At 37.4% G+C, this 21,233-nt stretch overlaps 2 protein-coding genes and 1 pseudogene across 4 annotated transcripts; 2 read left to right on the top strand and 1 right to left on the bottom strand.

Annotated features, from left to right (window-relative positions):
• Positions 1-895: 895 nt before the first annotated feature.
• LOC111485283 lies at positions 896-4,031 on the bottom strand. 3 transcript variants are annotated; one of them, XR_002718642.1, is made up of 6 exons: positions 3,747-4,031; positions 3,193-3,367; positions 3,049-3,132; positions 2,767-2,970; positions 2,428-2,595; positions 896-1,184 (listed from the first exon to the last, which is right to left on the bottom strand). XR_002718642.1 is itself a non-coding variant. In XM_023132108.1 (5 exons), exons 1-5 carry the CDS (start codon positions 3,801-3,803, stop codon positions 2,501-2,503), a joined length of 615 nt encoding a protein of 204 aa, XP_022987876.1. In that variant the 5' UTR covers positions 3,804-4,031; the 3' UTR covers positions 2,219-2,500. The 3 variants fall into 3 exon arrangements, 1 of the variants encoding a protein (XP_022987876.1); XR_002718643.1 differs by having other exon boundaries at positions 896-1,177; XM_023132108.1 differs by lacking the exon at positions 896-1,184 and having other exon boundaries at positions 2,219-2,595.
• A 4,242-nt stretch (positions 4,032-8,273) lies between these two features.
• LOC111485185 (protein ALP1-like) lies at positions 8,274-9,937 on the top strand. The gene has a single exon (XM_023131947.1). It carries the CDS (start codon positions 8,362-8,364, stop codon positions 9,739-9,741), a length of 1,380 nt encoding a protein of 459 aa, XP_022987715.1. The 5' UTR covers positions 8,274-8,361; the 3' UTR covers positions 9,742-9,937.
• A 711-nt stretch (positions 9,938-10,648) lies between these two features.
• Positions 10,649-19,902, top strand: LOC111485021 (annotated as a pseudogene).
• The last annotated feature ends 1,331 nt before the right edge of the window (positions 19,903-21,233 follow it).

Below are 21,233 nucleotides of genomic sequence, written 5' to 3'. Positions count from 1 at the left end.
CAACCAAATAAACTAAAAAGGAATGCAAGTGAGCTCATCACCTAGTCAATCCAACGTATTGGTTGCTTCTATCTCACTCATTTCATTCACATCAATCCAATTAGTTTATTTCAATACTATTTAAAAGCAAATATGTAGTTCCTTGACTCGAGATCCTCGAACCACATGAGCTTATTGACCGAGCTTCTAGGCTCTTCAGAGGGTAGGAATTCATCCAAGCAACCTGGCTAAGCAAGAATAAAGCACATAAAGCGACTCAATTGAGTAAACCACCTCCTTCCTAAACTTTTCCATTAACAGTTCCATATTGGTCTGGTGGTGCTTTCTTCAATGTTCGGTGGGGTTTAATAGATTCTTTTATGAGCTCAGCTAAGCAACTATACAAGCCAATCCTTGACCAAGGCACACACAAACACAAGCACAAGAACTCAGAATCCAACTCTACCAATCAAGGGTCGTAACATGTCACCAACAACTAAGAATTTCTGTAACAACTAGCTATCATACCTCACCAGATTCATATCCCAAGCAATCACCTCAAGCACAGTTAATACAACGAGTAATAATGGTTTTTCAATGTGCTCCCAAATATTCCATTCAAAACCTTTTCTTCAGATTTGTTTAGTTAAAAAAATAGCACGCACATGTTTCCTTTTTGATGTGTGGAGAAGATAGACGTGTATACTTCAGAAATCAGAAGGCAATCTGAAAGATGATTACTATGAGAATAGGAAATGGTAATTGGCACAATTTAACCTGCTTTATATCCTAAAGCATAGATGCTGTCTCCCTCTTTCTGTCAAAGTTGTCTTAAGTGACATCCAAAGTTAATTATTATCTTTTTAAATTCTAGCTTCTTAGCTTGCTACGTATCGACACTGCATTGGTCACTTATAATAACATTAACTATAATTTCTTTCATCACTATTCTCCTAGTTCAAAGAGATAGCTATAAGCGATTATTCAAGAGGACAATCACAATAGGTCATACAAAACTCCCTGTCCGCAAAGGACATTATTCAATAGGACAATCACAATATTGACCGTACAAAACTCCTCGAATTCTTTGTTAATTCTATGACAACATTAGGTAAATAATACATCGAATCTATATCAACACAATCTACAAATACCTTTCCACTGCCCGTCTGACGATTGGGTCTCTACAATCCACGTCCTGTAAGCTTCAGTATTTTTTGAAAATTAAGAGTACACAACACATTTAATATCCTACGAGTTCTTGACTAAAATCTATTAAATCGAAAAAAATACCCTGAGATAAGTAGAGGGTATAATCCTGAATTAGAAAACAATATTACCTTTTCTTTCTTTCTTTCTTAACAGAAAAACGTAATTAGTATCTGTAATGGATTAAAGAATATTATTTCAAATTATCACTCTGTAGTGGACCAACAGTTTTATTACACATGTGATTAATGCATAAGAAACGAAAATATCACATCGGCTCTAATTGGCTAAGAATAATCCAGTTCCTTGATGTCTAACAATTCCCATTCCCCAACCTAGTGGTAAAAATGCTTCCAATTAGAACTTTAGGATAGAATGACCAATAAGAGTTTAAAGCAGAGGTTTATGTTTTCTTTAATCAGAGCACAAGTAACCTTCTTATAAATATCAGTAATTAGTACGAAATCAGATCAACCATCCAAATTTGTGTTTCTATGGCCACTTATCCTCCTTTTCCGGTGGAATTAAAGTTGGAGGAAAAATTGCTCAACAAACAGAAGGTAATCTTTATCTGAAGTGCCAAGGAAGGTGACAGAAGAGAGGGAGCACACATAGTTCTTTTCTTGCATGGTCATGCTAGAAATTCTGTGTGCTCTCTCTCTCTCCGTCACCAGTCTTTACCTGAGTATCTTAATACCAATTTTAGTCTCTCTCTCTCTCTTTCAGCTTCTTCTTTCATTTTCCTACATGCTGCTTGAAGACTAACTATATCATTGTTTATGTTTCAGTAACACATTGTTTTCTTTCCAGTTCTTGAAAGTTTGCATTCAATGTCAAATGAATTTGAAAACTAAAAATTATAATCCGATTCAAATTGAACCCTTCAACAAAATCTTTACCAACTTCCTTTTCTATATTAGAAGTCATGTTGGCGGAGTAGTTTCATTTCTGGCCTTCTGTTTCTTAATTATCTTTTGAAGGTTAAAAACAATTACGGACAACTTATATCCTTCAAGGGAAGCTTCAAGGATTAAACCAGTAAACCTTTTAGACAACATTAATATTATGGCTTACAGAAAAAAGATAAAAGTACAGAGAGAAGATGCTCAGTTTGTAAATTTATAGCATATTACTGGTTTATTAGGACATGAAATGCATACATATAATCATATTCTTGTTTCCTTGCGATAAAACGATATCATGTTTGTTCATCCGAAACCATAGTATATTGCAACTGACCTTTTCAATGATCTGAAGATCCTGAGGTGGTTCATAAGCAATGAAAGCTCATAGGTATCTGATAAGGACTGAATTACCCATCGAGTTGAGTAAATTCTAAAGCATTTGCATCTGGATCTCTTGTAAAGATTGCTGGCCTTCCTGACTTGCTAAGCGTATAGGGAATACCTGCATGACCATAATTTTTAGTATTTTTCTGTGTAAACATGAGCTTTAATTGAAAAAAGGAACGCCATAATCTTAGTACGGGCTACGAAATAATAAATGTAAGGCTACCATTTATGACTTGTAACATGAAAAGTGATAGATTATTCAGCTTTGTTAAGGAAAGATTTTTACCAGCTTTATCAAGGATCACTTTCAACTTCGATACATCCCTAATTCCAATACAAGTATGACGATCACGGCCTCCATGTTCAGGTCGTCCAGATAAAGGATCAGGATTTGGAAGTTCCATTAAATGAATCATCTCAGCACCCACCCACAACCAAGCACCTCTATAAGGAAGCTTATCGTGTGGCCTTGCTTCGTTTATTTTAAGACCTATTTTCCAGTTGCAAAATTTTTTATCTCCTATGAATATTCAGCATGCGTATAGTGATCCACGAAGAACAGACTTACCTAGAATATTTAGATAGAAGTGGAGTGACCTCTCGAGATTCTCACAAAGCACTCCAACGTGGTGAACGCCAACAGCTCCATAGTCTGTAGAACTCATGAGTTGCAAATGATAAAACAAAAGTAATTTAGATTATGAAAGCTTACCATTGTCAACGTCAATTTCAATTGGCTCTTTATCTTTCTCAAGAACATCTTGTTCAATACCACCCTTGGCCCTTGTTGTAAAGCAAATTCCATGATAGCCACCAGTCCTTCCAATTTTCCCATAAACTTTTAATGAATGATTTGTAGATAAAGAACTGAAATCGAGAAGATTCACCTGTTCATCAGAAGAAGAGAAAGGCAAACACTCATTTAACGTTGCAAACCGAGATGATTTGTCTAAAAAACTCTATTGCAATTTCTGTTTAGACAACTATCGACTCTGAAAATGAAGAAATTGCAACGGTTTTCACTAAATTTCTACAGAATGGAGCACATCCTATCTCTAGGAAAACTTCAACTACCAAATCCGCATCCATTTTCATTACGGTCTACAAATACTCAACAATCTACAACTCAATTTCAACCGGAGAAACTGTAGTTGTAAGTAACATAGACATAATCAAATTGTTCGACAAAAGAATATACGATAAAAAGACTCTAGTTGAAGATTTCCGCTTCAATACAACCGGAGAAACTGTAGTAGAAAAGAAAACCTTTCGTCTCAGATGAATGGCGGATGGCGGCGTTGATGGGCTGAGAAGGGACGCCATTTCAGAGCAGAAATTTCGCCGAGATGTACTAAGCCTTCAAAGGTTCAAATCCGCTGTACCTTGCGCCTGGTTCACAGATCAATTAAAGCCACTGCTCGATTCTGCTCCAACTCCGATCTCGAAGAAAATTTCTGCAATTCCATTTATTGTTGTGTGTTCAAGAAGAAGAACGATGAAAGCCACACTTTTCTGGGCACTTCTGTAAATATGATTAATATATTTCTAATCTACAAATATGGAAAACTATTTTGTGTGGTGGAGCATAAAATCATTATCAAATTTAAATGAAATTTTATTTAGAGAAAATAAAATATTTTTAAATGATTATAATAGCGTGAATGTAAATTAATATATATTTTTCTAAGGGTTCGCCCTTCCAACTCTTAGTTATTCTCGTATTTAACATGGAGCTCGAAAGTCAGCCTAAAATTTTTCCTTCTGACCGACTGCCTTTACTTTCTGTAACAACCCAATCGAGACTCCCAGTTATCCTCATATTTGACATCGAGCTCGAAAGCTAACCTAAAATTCTTCCTTGTGACCAACTGCCTTTACTTTCTATAATGGCCCATTTGAGACTACCCCTTACTTTTTGTAAGACCTAGATCCACCATTTATAGACATTATCCATTTTGGACTTTCCGTTTCGGGCTCCCCTCAAGGCTTTAAAACGCATCGGCTAAGAGAAGGTTTCAGTCTCTGACCCCAAGCACTCCATATCAAGGTTTTTATTTGGTCATGGAACAAACCCAAATCGTTGATAAATTAATATTTTCATCTAAATGAGTTTTTTCTCACAATGGCACAACTTGTTAAACCACTAATACGAGCATGAATTTATGCAACAGACTTGTGTCTGACTCAAACACAACTCAATTGGTTAAGACATTCAAATCTCAATCAAAATGTTAGAAGTTTGAATCTCTATATTTGTCCCGTTGAACTCTAATAATAACATAAATAAAAAATAATCAATTCAATTTTTATGGTAGGAGAAAAATAGTAATTAGTTCGAAAAAAAAAAAATAACTAAAATAAAATTACATATTACGTGCAAAAACAATTTTAATGGAACTAAAATGAAAGCTTAATTGATTATGGTTATTAATATACTTATTGAGGTTTAAATTTAAATTAATAAAATTAAAAAATTTAAATTTAGAATCATATATTTTTTTCTCGTGCACTAGAATAAACCATTCAAACTACAATTTAAAATAATATATTTTAAAAAGTTGAATTAAACTCTGAATATTTTAGCGTGTGGGTCCCACTATGTCTTTGTAGATATATATATATATATATATATATATATTTAAAAAACTATATTATTTTGTTTTTGAAATCAAACGAGCATATTCCTCTGATTTTTTATTTTTAAAATAAATTTGATCATAACATTTTAATAATTTTCACGCGCTTTTCAAAATTTTAAAAAAAATCACACCCAAATTAAAAATAGATTATCCAATAATCAAAATCAAATACCTTGCAAATTCAACGTGTTTTTTTAAATTTGTTTAATTATATATATATATAAAATGAACAATCATTGGCACGGGTGGATTAGGATGTAAATAATAATAAATAATTTCTGATAAATAATAGTAAAATAAAATATAAAATTATAAAAGAATAGTCGATATTTGACTACTATCGGTCAATGGACTTAATTAATAAAAATATCTTTAAATTTTATAATTTATTTTTAAAATATTTTAAAATTTTTAAGAAGTGTGAATTCTACTTTTAAAATTGTATGAATATTTTGAAATAAATTACTAATACCCGTATAGAATCTTTTTTAAAAAAATTGATTTTAAAAGTTAGGGGTACTTTTTAAAATTAGTATAAAAACAAAAAAAAAAAATATATATATATATATATATATATATATTCAACGTTTATGTGTATTTTTTTTAGTCAAAGTATAAAATTTAAAAATATTTTTTTATTAATTTAGCTATTTTAATTTAAGAAAAAACAAAGTAAGATAAAATAAAGATATGTATTTATGACGTAAGCATGACTTCTCTATGATTCCAGTGTTGCGGCCGAAATTGTGTGATTCACGTGGGATTCCCACGCGCACGTGCTTCCTCTTTATTTTTTAATTGTAAATTTATTTTATTAACTTTAAATATGTATTTAATACGTTTTTAAATCGTAAAAATTTAACAAATCTTTATTTATTTTTTATTTTGGGTAAAAAAATTATAAATTAAAAATATTTAATAAATTTGGTGTTAGAATACATTCTTAAAATGTTCGACATTAAATGTTTTTATATATTTTTCTTTTTTTCCTTGAGTTTAAATTAATATAATTATTGATATTTTATACACCTCTATTATTTAAAAAGTTTTAAGTCTAAATTAAATATTCTAAATATTTAATAACTAAAATTATTATTAATATAAATCAAGAGATATCAATCATACAATATGCTTCAATGAAGATGTGAATAAAATATTGTTGAAATTATCAAAAGATATTTCAATTTATGCCACAAAAATTTCATATTATAAATTTTGGGATTACAATTTAAAGTAATTTAGAGTTATTATTTCATTAATGTATTTTAAAACTTTTTATTTACTTTAGGTTATGATTAATTATAGCCATTAAGTATGAATGATACAATTCTTGGAATGCCTTTACTAGTTTAGGTTGCATGTGGAATAATTCAAGCTCGACATGATCAATCTTGCTTGTGGAGTGATTCGAATCTCAATCAAGTGTTATCGTGAGATATTTAATCAACAAGAATCATTCAAGGTAGACATGGTCAATCTTGCTTGTGGAGTGATTTGAATCTCAAACAATATTTTTGTCTTGAGATACTCGATAATCCGAATCTTACTCACTTTGTAGTGATTTTCACATATCAATTATTTTCTAAATGCATATGTTTTAAGACCAAATTAAATACGGTAAATATTTAATAATTAAAATGATTATTCTCTAAAAGCATGTGATTCTAAAAGATTATTTAATTTTTTTTAAAAAAAATTAAATTTAAACTATAAAACTAATTATTTAGTTTTGGTCGTTATTTGATGGTCAACGTATATAAATTGAGACGGATTTGAATGCGACAAAATAATAGTAGTTACTATTATTTAATTATTTGAAGCTTAATTAACGTAATAATACTAATTTAAATATAATTCCTTTAATTATTAGATACTTTTATAAACTAATAAACCTTTAATATGAAGTCCTCGTGGGGTTGAAAGTTCAAAAGAGTCTTACCAACTATCAACCCTTGATTAATTCCAGTCAAAATTTTATTTAATTAATATTTGATTAAATATTAACCATCCAATGAAAAACTTAAGTTTATATTAAAAAAAAAACAATTAAATTTTAATTTCAAACTAAGATACGATTGGCATGCACTTTTGAACCTTTTTCCATTTTAAAATATATTCTTAAAAAAAAAAATTTGGAAAAATATTAGAAAATTATTGTCACCTTTAAATATTTTTCAAAAGTCCAAAAAATAGAAAAAATAAATATAGAAAGTGTTGAGTGTGTGATTACTTGTAGCCATGCTGGCATAATTTATTTTAAAATTATATTATATATAATTAGTTTTCTTTTATTTTATTTTAAAGACAATGAGTCTACTCATCCAACTCCAAGTGTCAAGATCTTATTTGTCCAAGTTGCAATTAAGTATTTTTATCTCTATTTTTAGCTTTGGAACGTTAGTCTAAACTCTGCACGATGGACACTTCAAAATACTAAAATTATTGATAATTAAAAATAGATTTGTTACCCTCAAAATATCAATTAATTTCAAATTAAAGTAAATAAGGCAACATAACACACTTTGGGTAAAAACACTAAGCCTCTAACCTAAACCCATTTCAACTCAGTTTAGTTTTAAAATAATTTATGAATAATTTCAGCCCGACCTAAACAGTACGAGCTAGATTGAGTTGATCGAGTTTTTTCGAGTACTTCTATTCGAACCGTACACGGATGCCTAATCTACTCAAGCAAAGAGACATCTATTTCTTACCGAAAATCAAAAACCCATTTGAATTCCACATTTCAAAATTAGCAATCATTTTTAGAAAAAAAATTGAAAATCATTGAATTTAAAACAAAAACAATCAAGAACCTTCCTAGATCCTAACCCATCTCCACCCCGACGCGCCTGCCGGTCCGCGTGAACCAACTGGAACCTTCGGCTCCATCTTCCTCCCTAAGAACCCTAATCATTGACCGCGTAGGTCCCTTAACCAATACTCATTTTTTAGTTTTATCCAAAAAAAAAAAATTAAAATTAAAATTAAAAGAAGGAAGTGGGTCCTACCTACCAGTCCAAGTCACCGTCAAATAATCCTCTACGCGTTCCCACTTACCCACACGTTTCTGCAATCACTCTGTATATTCATTTCTTTCTCTGTTCATATAAATGTCATTGTTTTCTTCATTTCTTCTCAATTCCAAGTTCTATTTCACATTTGGATCATCAAATTCTCTCTATAATTGTTCTTCCGTTCATACCCACATCGAAAGATTTGATCTTTTTGAGTTCCATTTGATGGAGATTACTTCGGTTCCATTTCTTAATCAAGACGAGTTCTTACCCATCTCCAATTTCTTCTCAGAAATAGATAATTTCAGTGTGAATCAGAGCCTCAAAAAGCGGCGGAGACCCACCGACAATGGCGACGACGGCAGCGGCAATGGCGGAAATGATTTACTAAACCTTCCCTTCTGGGTTGAAAACAGAGACGAACAGCAAGAACATTGGGTTATGGATTCCGACGAATTCCAAGTACTTTCGAAAAAACCCCGCCGTGGAACGCCGCAAAATGATAATTCTTCACCGGCTAAAGGCGGCGCCGGAGCTCATCAGCGGAGGCTATGGGTGAAGAACCGATCGAAGGATTGGTGGGACCAATGCAACCACCCGGATTTTCCCGATGAGGAATTCCGACGGGCGTTCAGAATGAGCAAAGCGACATTCGATATGATCTGTAGGGAATTAGACTCAACTGTTATGAAAAAGGACACCATGCTTCGGGTGGCGATTCCCGTCCGGCAGCGGGTCGCCGTGTGTATATGGCGGTTGGCCACCGGCGAGCCGCTCCGATTGGTGTCGAAACGGTTTGGGCTAGGAATCTCGACGTGCCATAAATTAGTCCTGGAGGTTTGTTCTGCAATTCGTAAGGTTTTAATGCCGAAATTCCTGCAATGGCCGGAGGAGTCAAAATTAACGAAGATCAAGCAAGAATTCGAGTCAATTTCAGGGATTCCCAAAGTGGGTGGCGCAATTTACACGACCCATATCCCAATAATCGCACCCAAAAACAGCGTCGCCGCTTATTTCAACAAACGCCACACAGAACGCAACCAAAAAACTTCATATTCCATCACCGTTCAAGGTGTCGTGGATCCCGCCGGTGTGTTCACCGACGTCTGTATCGGGTGGCCGGGATCGATGCCGGACGATCAAGTTCTTGAAAAATCAGCCCTTTTCGAAAGGGCAAATATGGGGCTTTTGAACGACGTTTTCATCGTCGGAAATTCAGGGTACCCATTAATGGATTGGCTTTTGGTGCCTTATACGTTACAGAATTTGACATGGACGCAGCACGCTTTTAACGAGAAGGTCGGCGAGATTCAGGCGGCGGCGAAGGCGGCGTTTGGACGGCTGAAGGGACGGTGGACTTGCCTGCAGAAGAGGACTGAGGTGAAGCTGCAGGAGCTGCCGGTGGTGCTGGGAGCTTGTTGTGTTCTTCATAATATATGCGAGATGAGGAAAGAAAGGTTCGATTCTGAGCTGAAATTTGAGGTTTTTGATGATGAAATGGTGCCGGAGAGTAATGGGGTCAGGTCTGTGAGTGCCATTCAGGGTAGAGACCATATTGCTCATAATCTTCTGCACCATGGGCTCGCCGGAACTGGGTTTCTTTAGGGAGTTTGAACATTGATGAAAAACCTATAATTTTTTTAAAATATTTAAATATATTTAGTGATTTTTTGAAAGTATACTTGTAATTCCAGTGGAGCTTTTTCCATCGGTGGTTAGTGATAGTGTTACTAGGGACGTTTTGAATTGTCACATTCTTATAAAGAAATTATGTTTTGTAATAGAAGATTGAACCTGCAAACATTCTCTTACAAAATTGGTTGTGATTGAACCACTGTGCCATTGTTCTAAGGTGATGGATCATAGGGTTATGATCCACTCTAAGAAGGTTGGCATAAAGCCTAGTCTAGGCTAAAGTGGCCATAACTTGGTCCAAAATGGGTTCCGGCTATGGTTTTAGTTGACCCACTATTTTGTTGTATGGCTTTTGACCGACCTCTTATGGGGTTAGTCTCTTATCTCGTTTCAACGAGTTACCCAACATTATACTCGATTCATACCACAGGTTTAACTAAATTACAAGTATAAATATTTAACGGAATGAAGTTCAGCTAAGTAATTATTCGTATAAAAACATTAAATAACAATAAGCAAGAACACGTTCTTTGACAAAAAGAACAAGAATATAAGAACATTATAAAAGAATGGACATAAATTCTGTCGGCTGTCTCAATTTTTGGTCGCAATGGCATTGAATGATACATCTCGTAGAAACAGAGAGAGAGCGCGCGGAAATGTCGTCCGCTTTGCAAAAACAGGGGAAGGAAGCAACGAACGAACGAACGAACGAATCTCCATTTCCCACATTTGAGGACGACAAATGGATTCCAACAAACAAAAAAAATGTCGTCCGCTTTGTTAATTTTTTGAGGCGCCATTCTCCGACAATCAACACGAAACAGAGGAATGTTCTGGTTTTTGTAGGAGAAATTGAAAAGAAAAAGGGGCATAAATGGAGGATCATCGGAAGGTTGAAGCCGAGGAAGAAGACGAAGTGGGAACCGCCGCCGAGGAGGAGGAGGAAGAAATCGGAGTTGTGGGTTCGAGATTGACTCTGGAGAATGTCGCTGCAGCCAAACAGTTCATTGAGAATCATTACAAGGCTCAAAAAAAGCACATTCAAGAACGCAAAGAGAGGTTCTAAACATCCCATCATTTTCTTATTTTCCCTTGTAAATCTGATTCTTCCATGATCGCTTTCTTTATTAGGATTAGAAGACAGTGGATTTAGGTTAATCTTAACACATGCAATGGTTTTATGACATGATTCTTAGACAGATTTTGTTGTGTTTTCCTTACATTTGATGCGTTTTAATGTTAAGATTTGAGGTTAATCTTAAGACATGAAAAGTTTGTAGCTGAGCTGAGTTTGGAAGTGTTTCGAATCTAACCTGTTTCTGATCTTTGTGGCATGAACTCGATACAATGTATAGTGTTTTGTATGGCTTTATTTTTCCTGTGAGATCCCACGTTGGTTGGAGAGGGGAATGAAACATTCTTTAGAAGGGTGTGGAAACCTCTCCCTAGTAGACGTGTTCTAAAACCGTGAGGCTGACGGCGATACGTAATGGGCCAAAGCGGACATGGGTTTGAGTTGTTACAAATGGTATAAGTGCTAGACACCGGGCAGTGTGCAACGAGGACTTTGGCCTCCAAGGGAGTGGATTTTGAAATCCCACATTGGTTGAAGAGGGGAATGGAGCACCCTTTATAAGGGTGTAGAAATCTTTCCTCTCGAAGACGCATTTTAAAACCGTGAGGTATCACTGGCCAAAACAGACAATATTTGCTAGCGGTGGGCATAGACTGTTACACTGCTAAAATGATTTTGGAATTTGCACTTATAACCATGTAGGATTGTTGATTACATTGGGGACTAAGTTATGGATTCTGTAATCAATGAGACAGGTTTCTCTTAACTTATTTTGATATCTGTAGGCGTTCCGTGCTTGAAAAGAAGTTGGCATCTTTAGATGTCTCAGAAGAAGAACAAATTAATCTATTGAAAGATTTGGAGCTCAAGGAGACTCAATACATGAGGCTGAAAAGGCATAAAATTTGTGTCGAGGATTTCGACCTTTGGACGATTATTGGTTGAGGTGCTTTCGGGGAGGTTGGAAATAGAAATGATTCATTTTGTGACATATAATTAAGATAGTTTATTGTAATGCTTTCTCTATACAATTTTAGAGATGGATAACCAGTATTACGTGAGATACCACGTTGGTTGGAGAGGAGAACGAAGCATTTCTTATAAGAGTGTGGAAACCTCTCCCTAATAGACGCATTTTAAAAACCGTGAAACTGATGACGATATGTAACGGGCCAAAGAGGACAATATTTGCTAGTGGTGAGCTTGGGTTGTTAGAAATGTATCAAAGCTAGGTTCGGGTGGTGTGCCAACGAGGACGTTGGGTCCCCAAGGAAGGTGGATTGTGAGATCCCAATTCCTTATAAAGGTGTGAAAACCTCTCCCTAGTAGACGCGTTTTAAAACCGTGGGATCCTACATCGGTTGTCCGCTTTGCTCCGTTACGTATTCCCGTCAGTCTCACGGTTTTAAAACGTGTCAGCTAGGGAGAGGTTTCTATACCCTTATAAGGAATGTTTTGTTCCCCTCTCCAACCGAAGTGGGATCTCACAATCCACCCCCTTTGGGAGCCCAGTGTCCTTACTAGCATACCATCCGACGTCTAGCTTTGATACCATTTGTAATGGGCCAAAGCAGACAATATTTGCTAGCGGTGGGCTTGGGCTATTACAAATGATATCAGAGACAGGTTCGAGCGGTGTACCAACGAAGATGTTGGGCCCCCAAGGAAGGTGGATTGTGAGATCCCACATCGGTTGGAGAGGGGAACAAAGCATTCCTTATAAGGGTGTGAAAACCTCTCCTTAGTAGACGCGTTTTAAAACCGTGAGATCCCACATCGGTTGTCCACTTTGGCCCCTTACGTATTGCTGTCAGCCTCATGGTTTTAAAACGCGTCTGCGAGGGGAGATGTTTCTACACCCTTATAAGGAATGTTTCGTTTCCCTCTCCAACCGACGTGAGATCTCACAATCCCATCCCCATTGGGGGCTCAGTGTTCTTGCTAGCATAAAACTCAGTGTCTAGCTCTGATACCATTTGTAAAGGACCAAAACGGACAATATTTGCTAGCGGTGGGCTTGGACTGTTACAAATGGTATGAGAGCCAGGTACGGGAGGTGTGCCAACGAGGACATTGGGTCCCTAAGGAGGGTGGATTGTGAGATCCCACATCGGTTGTCCGCCTTGGCCCCTAACATATTGCTGTCAGCCTCACGGTTTTAAAACACGTCTACTATGGAGAGGTTTCCACACCCTTATAAGTAATGTTTCGTTCCCCTTTCCAACCGACGTGGGATCTCACAATCCACCCCAATTGAGGGCTCAGTGTTCTCGCTGGCACACCACCCAATGTCTAGCTCTAATACTATTTATAATAGGCCAAAGTAGATAATATCTGTTAGCGGTGGGCTTAGGTACTTTCCTTCCAGGAGAATAACGTGGTTTAATGTATATTCAGCATTATTTTACAGGTCAGGCTTTGTCGAGAGAAGAAAACAGGCAACATCTATGCCATGAAGAAGCTGAAGAAATCAGAAATGCTCAGCAGAGGACAGGTAAGGCTTGACTTGTATATGGTAATTTCATTATGTTTTGAACTCCTTTTCACTTGGTTTTGAAAACATGTCTAGCTACTAGCTTTATCAAGACTAACATTGCTGAATCTATTCAACTGTGCAACATTATAGCTTTTGTGCCACGAACATGTTCGATTTACGTTCTCTCGCTTGAACATAGGTTGAACATGTCAGAGCTGAAAGGAATTTACTTGCAGAAGTTGCGAGTCACTGCATTGTGAAACTCTATTATTCCTTCCAAGATGCTGAATACTTGTATCTTATCATGGAGTATCTTCCAGGAGGTGACATGATGACTTTACTGATAAGGGAGGAAACTTTGACAGAAACTGTGGCTAGATTTTACGTCGCCCAAACTGTTTTGGCAATAGAGTCAGATTCATAAACATAACTACATCCATAGGTTGGTTCATTACGTTGGTGGAGTGTAACAGTCCAAGCTCACGGTTTTAAAACGCGTCTATTAGGGAGAGGTTTCCTCACCCTATAAGGGTGCTTCGTTCTCTTCTCCAACTAATGTGGGATCTCACAATCCACCCCCTTGGGGTTTAGTGTCCTTGGTGGCACACTGCCCAGTGTTTGACTCTAATACCATTTGTAACAGCCTAAGCCCACCGTTAGTAGATATTGTCCGCCCTCACGATTTAAAACGCGTTTGTTAGAGAGAGGTTTCCACACCCTTATAAAGGGTGCTTCATTCCACTCTCCAACCAATGTGGGATCTCACAATCCATCCCCCTTGGAGGCCCAGCGTCCTCGCTGGCACACTGCCTCGTGTCTGGCTCTGAAACCATTTGTAACAACCTAAGCCTACCGCTAGTAGATATTGTCCGCTTTGGCCCGTTATGTATCGCCGTCAGTCTCACGGTTTTAAAACGCGTCTGTTAGGGAGAGGTTTCCACACCCTTATAAATAGTGCTTCATTCCCCTTTCCAACCAATGTGGGATCTTACAATCCACCCCCTTGAGGCCTAACGTTCTCACTAGAACACTGCCCAATGTCTAACTCTAATACCATTTCTATCAGCCTAAACCCACCGCTAGTAGATATTGTCCACTTTGACCCGTTACATATCGCCGTCAACCTCATGGTTTTAATACGCATCTACTTGGGCCATTACAAATGGTATTAGAGCAAACGCTGAGAGGTGTGCCAGCGAGGATGCTGAGCCCCTCTTGAGATCTCACATTGGTTGGAGAGGGGAGCAAAACCTTTTATAAGGGTGTGGAAACCTCTCCCTAGTTGACGCGTATTTAAACCTCGAAGCTGACGTCGATACGTAACGGGCCAAAGCTGACAATATCTGCTAGCGGTGAGCTTAGGCTGTTACATGAAGAGTCTCGGGCAAACTAGAATGCATCTATTATATCTTCAAGTTCGTTATGTGTTTCTGCATATACCACACATATAAACATACATACATGTGTGTGTGGGTTAGTGTTTTCACACAACTTTATAATGTGCTTTATGCATTTCTGTTCATCTAATTTTCAGAGATATAAAACCTGATAACCTTCTATTGGACAAAAGGGGTCATATGAAACTCTCTGATTTTGGTCTTTGCAAGCCTCTTGACTGCACAAATCTATCTTCTATAAATGAAAATGTAGTCCTTGACAACGAAAACTTGCCTGACACGGTGGACGTGGACGAGAGCTTTCCAGATAAGTAAAGCGGGAGGCGCTGGAAGAGCCCCCTCGAACAACTTCAGCACTGGCAGATCAACAGAAGGAAACTGGTATGAGACAAGCTCTCTTCATATTCAGCACCTTGATATCTATTTTGTTGAATATGACAGTAAAACGTTATATTTCTTAGCCCTTTGCTATCATTTTACAGTTCTATATTGTTTGTCTATTAATGTTAGGCGTTTTCACGGTTGGCACTCCAGAAGTGTGTGGAAACCAATTATTCAATTTAACTTGCATATCTACGGTTGAATTTCCCGGTTGGCACTCCAGGATTAACTTGCTCTCTTCATATCCAGAAGTGTTGCTAAAAAAAGGATACGGTGTGGAATGTGACTGGTAAGTTAACCCAATTTAACTTGCAATATGGTTGGCCCATGTAACGGCCTAAGCCTACCGCTAGCAGATATTGTCATCTTTGAACTTTTCCTCAAGGTTTGTAAAATGTGTCTACTAGGGAGAGGTTTCCACACCCTTATAAAGAATGCTTCGTTCCCTTCTTCAACCGAGGTGGGATTTCACAATCCACCCTCCTTCAGGGCTCAACATGCTCACTGGCACACCACCTAGTGTCTGGCTCTGATTTCATATGTAACGGTCCAAGCCCACCACTAGAAAATAGTGTCTGGCTCTGATTCCATTTATAACGGTCCAAACCCACCACTAGCAAATATTGTCCTCTTTGGGCTATTCCTTTCGGGTTTTCTCACAAGGTTTTTAAAACGCGTCTGTTAAGGAGAGACTTTCTCACCTTTATAAAGAATGCTTCGTTCCCCTCTCCAAGTGATGTGAGATCTCACAATCCATCTTCTTTCAGAGCCCAACATACTCGCTGACACACCACCCGGTGTTTGGCTATAATACCATTTATAAGGGTTCAAGCCCACCGCTAGCAAATATTGTCCTATTTAGGCGTTACCTTTCGGGTTTTCCCTAAAAGTTTTTAAACTGCGTATGCTAGGGAGAGGTTTCCACACCCTTATAAAGAATGCTTCGTTCCCCTCTCCAAGCGACGTGGGATCTCACAATCTACCTCCCTTCAGGGCTCAACATCCTCGCTGACACACCGTTTGGTGTTTGGCTCTAATACTATTTATAATGGTCCAAGCCCACCACTAGCAAATATTGTCCTCTTTGGGGTTTCCCTTTCAGGTTTCCCCTCAAGGTTTTTAAACCGTGTATGCTAGGGAGAGGTTTTCACACCCTTATAAAGAATGCTTCATTCCCCTCTCCAACTGATGTGGGATCTCACAATCCACCCCCCTTCAGGGCTCAGCATTCTCGTTGTCACACAACTCAGTGTCTGGCTCTGATGTCATTTGTAACCGTCCAAGCCCACGCGAGCAAATATTGTCCTTTTTAGGCCTTCCCTTTTGTCTTTCCTCTCAAACTTTTTAAAACGCGTCTGCTAGGGAGAAGTTTCCACATTCTTATAAAGAATGCATTGTTCCTCTCTCCAACCGAGGTGAGATATCACATTCTCAATTATGATAATCTTGTCATTCAATGAGGTTTGTTTGCTTCATTGGTCTCCATATCTTTACCTTACTATGTATCTTCCATTTTGCCTATGAACAAATTGTAATTGCTTCAATGTCGTCCTGAGAACAAATTCTTACACAAATCCTGGTTGCAGGTGGTCCCTTGGTGCAATAACGTACGAAATGCTTGTCGGTTATCCGCCATTTTATTCTGATGATCCAATAACAACATGTCGAAAGGTAAAATCAACGGTTTGAGCTTTCATTTTCGGTTCTATTCGTTTAGTACAAATATTAGAAATCAAATAGCACATGAAATGAACAAGCAGCCTCATATTTCAATCAGATAATTTGCATTGAATGCTGTCACAAAGAAGTCACTATCAAGGGAACTTTATGAGTATTCTTTTGTTAACATTCTTTTTTAAGGAGTATAGTTGTAAAAGCCCAGACCCACCGTTAGCAGATATTGTCTGTTTTGGTCCGTTACGTATTGCATCAGCTTCACGGTTTTAAAACACGTATGCTAAGGAGAGGTTTACGCACCCTTATAAAGAATGCTTCGTTCTTCTCTTCAATTGATGTGGGATCTCACAATCCACTCCCATCGAGAGTCTAGCGTCCTCGCTAGCACACCGCCCGGTGTCTCACTCTGATACCATTTGTAACCGCCCAAGCCCACCACTAGTAGATATTGTCTTCTTTGAGCTTTCCCTTAAAGGGCTTCCCCTCAAGGTTTTAAAACGCGTCTATAGGGAGAAGTTTCCACACCCTTATAAGAAATATTTCGTTCCCCTCTCCAACCAATGTGAGGTCTCAAAATCCACCCTCATTGGGGACCCAACATTCTCATTAGCACACCGCCCGGTGTCTAGCTTGATATCATTTGTAACAGCCCAAGCCCACCACTAATGGATATTGTCTTCTCTGGACTTTTCCTTAAAGGGCCTCCCCTCAAGGTTTTAAAATGCGATATTGTCTTTTCTAGGCTTTTCCTTAAATGGTTCCCCTCAAGGTTTTAAAACGCGTCTACTAGGGAGAAGTTTCCATACCCGTATAAGGAATGTTTCGTTCTTCTCTCCAACCGATGTGGGATATCACAATCCACCCCGTTGAGGGCCCAACGTCCTCACTAGCACACTGCCTGGTGCCTAACTTTGATACCATTTGCAACAGCCCAAACCCACCGCTAACAGATATTGTCTACTTTAGCCTATTATGTATTGCCGTTAGCCTCACAGTTTTAAAACCCGTCTGTTAGGTAGAGGTTTCCACACCCTTAAGGAATGCTTCGTTCCCCTCTTTAACTGACGTGGGGTCTCACAATAGTTTATAGCCATTATGCTAAGTGGTCTATTCTTTACACGTCCTTTTCCTTCTTCGTGGTTCAAATCACATTAACGCTTGCTGCCGAATTCCATAACACCAGATTGTGCATTGGAAAAATCACTTAAAATTCCCTGATGAGTCAAGATTATCACCTGAAGCAAAAGACATGATAAGTAGGCTGCTCTGCAATGCTGAGCATAGGCTTGGTACTGGAGGCGCAGAACAAATCAAGGCCAGTCTATAGTACTTTTCCTCAAACAAGATATATGCTGATGCTCTATTCTTAATATTTTATGTATTGACAAACAAACCATTTAGGCACATCCTTGGTTTAAACATACCGAGTGGGACAAACTCTGTGACATCGATGCAGCATTTAAGCCCGAGGTCAACGACGAACTCGATATGCAGAATTTTATGCAGTTTGATGAGGTGAGGTCAAGATAATCTTCATTTCTTTAAGCCTCTCGACACGAATCCTCACCAAGTTTTCTGGATCCTGACAAGGGTGCTGCTGTGTCGTAGGTCAATCCACCGCCAACTAGAACCGGATCTGGACCAATAAGGAAGGTAGATAGTTCATTTTCAATTGCTGTGGTTTATGTTAAGGTGTTTTGGTAAAATCATAAAATCTATTTGGTATCTTATTGTCTCCACTGACTTGTTATTAGATGTTGTTGACTCCCAAAGATCTCAGTTTTGTTGGTTATACATACAAAAATTTTGAAGCTGTCAAAGGGCTACACCATTCATTTGGTAAGAGTTTTATGTCTTTCTTGATTTTCTCCCCCACCCCTGAAGATAATGAAGATAACACGAGTACTGTGAGATCCCACATCGGTTGGAGAGAGGAACAAAGCATTCCTTATAAGGGTGTGGAAAATTTCTCTCTAGTAGACACATTTTAAAACCTTGAGGGGAAGCCCTTTATGGGAAACCCAAAGAGGACAATATTGATTAGTGGTGGGCTTGGGCTGTTACAAAGAGTATCATAGACAGACACTGGGTGGTGTGCGAGCGAGGATGTTGGGCCCCCAATGGAGGGTGGATTGTGAGATCTCACATCGGTTAAAGAAGGGAATGAAGCATTCCTTATAAGGGTGTAGAAACTTCTCCCTAATAGTCGCGTTTTAAAACCTTGAGGGGAAAGTTCTTTAGGGGAAGGTACAAAGAGGGCAATATCTACTAGTGGTGAACTTGAGTTGTTACAAATGGTATCAGAGCCATATATTGGGCAGTATGCCAGCGAGGACGCTGACCCTCAATGGGGTAGATTGTGAGATCTTACGTCGGTTGGAGAGGGAAACAAAACATTTCTTATAAAGGTGTGGAAACTTCTCCCTATTAGACGCACTTTAAAACCTTTAGGGGAAGTCCTTTAAGAAAAAACTCAAAAAGAACCATATCTGCTAGTGGTGGACTTGGATTGTTACATGTAACAACCTGTTCTATGTGATGAATAACATATGCTGTACAGTCATTGAAACATGAGGCTAAAGCTTAAATGTTTTGATGCTCACAAAAAATGAAACTTGCATACTTGGAAAGAACTGGAGTCTCTGTAGCATAGTGACAGACTCATATATGAAAATATAACTATGCACATGCTTATCTGTATAATTTGATGTTTCCTATGATGATGGTTTGTGTTGAACAAAACATGCCATGACCTTTCTGACATTCTTGTCTGTCCAATTCCTCACATCTCAGATTTGAAGTCGAGCACCACCCCAACTCGGACTTCGTCTGTTGACTCTACTAAAAGTAAGAGATTCAAGGGAACTATACTTATCGATTTCGAGTTTTGTGACAAGCTTCTTAGGACATCTTGTACAGGTGACTCGGCATTGATCAGCTACTCAACAGAGGACAGGGAAGCCATATTGGCACCATCAGGGGATGCTTTGTCACAGTAAAAATGTCAAAGAGGCCTGGTGGTGGTTCCTGTGGGCAAAGGAATTTGTAAGTTTCTGAGGCAGTTCTTGGGCCCTTCTTTTTTCTGACCTCCTTTAGTGTATTGCTGCATTGCCAATCCATAAAGCTATGCTATGTGGAAATGAGACACATACTTTTGTTGTCTCAAACATCATTTTCATTTATCACAAGTTGTTCACAAAATGAAGTGAGAAACTTGAATGTATAGTACTTTTGTTCCTAATGTATTTCAACGTTCGTGAGCGTTAGAGAAAAGACGATACAAAGAGATTACGTGACAGCCCATGCTCATTGCTAATAGATATTGTCCGTTTTAATCTGTTATGTATCGTCGTCAGCCTCACAGTTTTAAAATGCGTCTGTTAGGGAGAGGTTTCCACCCCCTTGTAAGAAATATTTCGTTCCCCTCTCCAACTAATGTGAGATCTCACAATCCACTCCCCTCACATTGCTCGGTGTCTAGCTCTGTCATCATTTGTAATAGAACAAGCCCATCACTAATAGATATTGTTCGTTTTGGTCTATTATATATCACTGTCAGCCTCACGGTTTTAAAATGCGTCTGTTGGGGAGGAGTTTCCACACCCTTAAAGGAAAGATTTGTTCTCATTTCCAACTAATGTGAGACTTCACAATCCACCTCCTGGGGCCCAACGCCCTTGCTAGCACATTGCACGGTGTCTGGATCTCATATCATTTATAATAATCCAAGCCTACAGCTAATAGATATTGTCCGGGCTCGTTACATAACGCCATTAGCCTCACTGTTTAGAGAGATGTTTCTTTACTCTTATAAAGAATGTTTAGTTCTCCTCTCCAACGGGTATGGAATCTCACAGATTAACGATATATCAATAGAATAATAACGAAATAGTCATATTCATTATATTTTGGCTCGAACATAACTCAATAAGGCATTGATGTCTCTCGTCTATACTATGAGTTCACATTTTTTTTTCCTCTTGCACATATATAACGTCAAATGTTAAAGGACGAATTAGACGAGAGATAAAAGATTGAAGGACTTTGTAAAAAGAAAAAACGAAACTACAAAAGCAAAAAAGACTTAAATAATGAATCGTTTAGTTTAAGATTTTGTTTAAAATGTACGCGAATCAATTAATTATATTTTAAAATTATAATGTATTAACGAGAGTGATTAGTTATAATTATTATAAATCAACTTTTTACTATTCATTATAGGCGAATTAATTGATTACTTTATTAAATAAGTAATTCATTCATTTAATAAACTATTTTGTTATAAACATGAATTAAATATATATATATATATATATATATATATAAATAAAATATTATTAATTTATTCTAATTAATTATATTATTTTTGGTAAACTAAGATCTAGTTATTCAGTAAAAGTTTTTTTTTTTTTTTTTTTTTTTTTTTTTTTTTTTTTTTTTTTTTTTTTTTTTT

Source organism: Cucurbita maxima, unplaced genomic scaffold (assembly GCF_002738345.1).
Source record: "Cucurbita maxima cultivar Rimu unplaced genomic scaffold, Cmax_1.0 Cma_Scf00010, whole genome shotgun sequence".
NCBI lineage: Eukaryota > Viridiplantae > Streptophyta > Magnoliopsida > Cucurbitales > Cucurbitaceae > Cucurbita > Cucurbita maxima.
The sequence above is the reverse complement of the archived record's forward strand: the minus strand, read 5'-3'. Positions and strand labels throughout refer to the sequence as shown.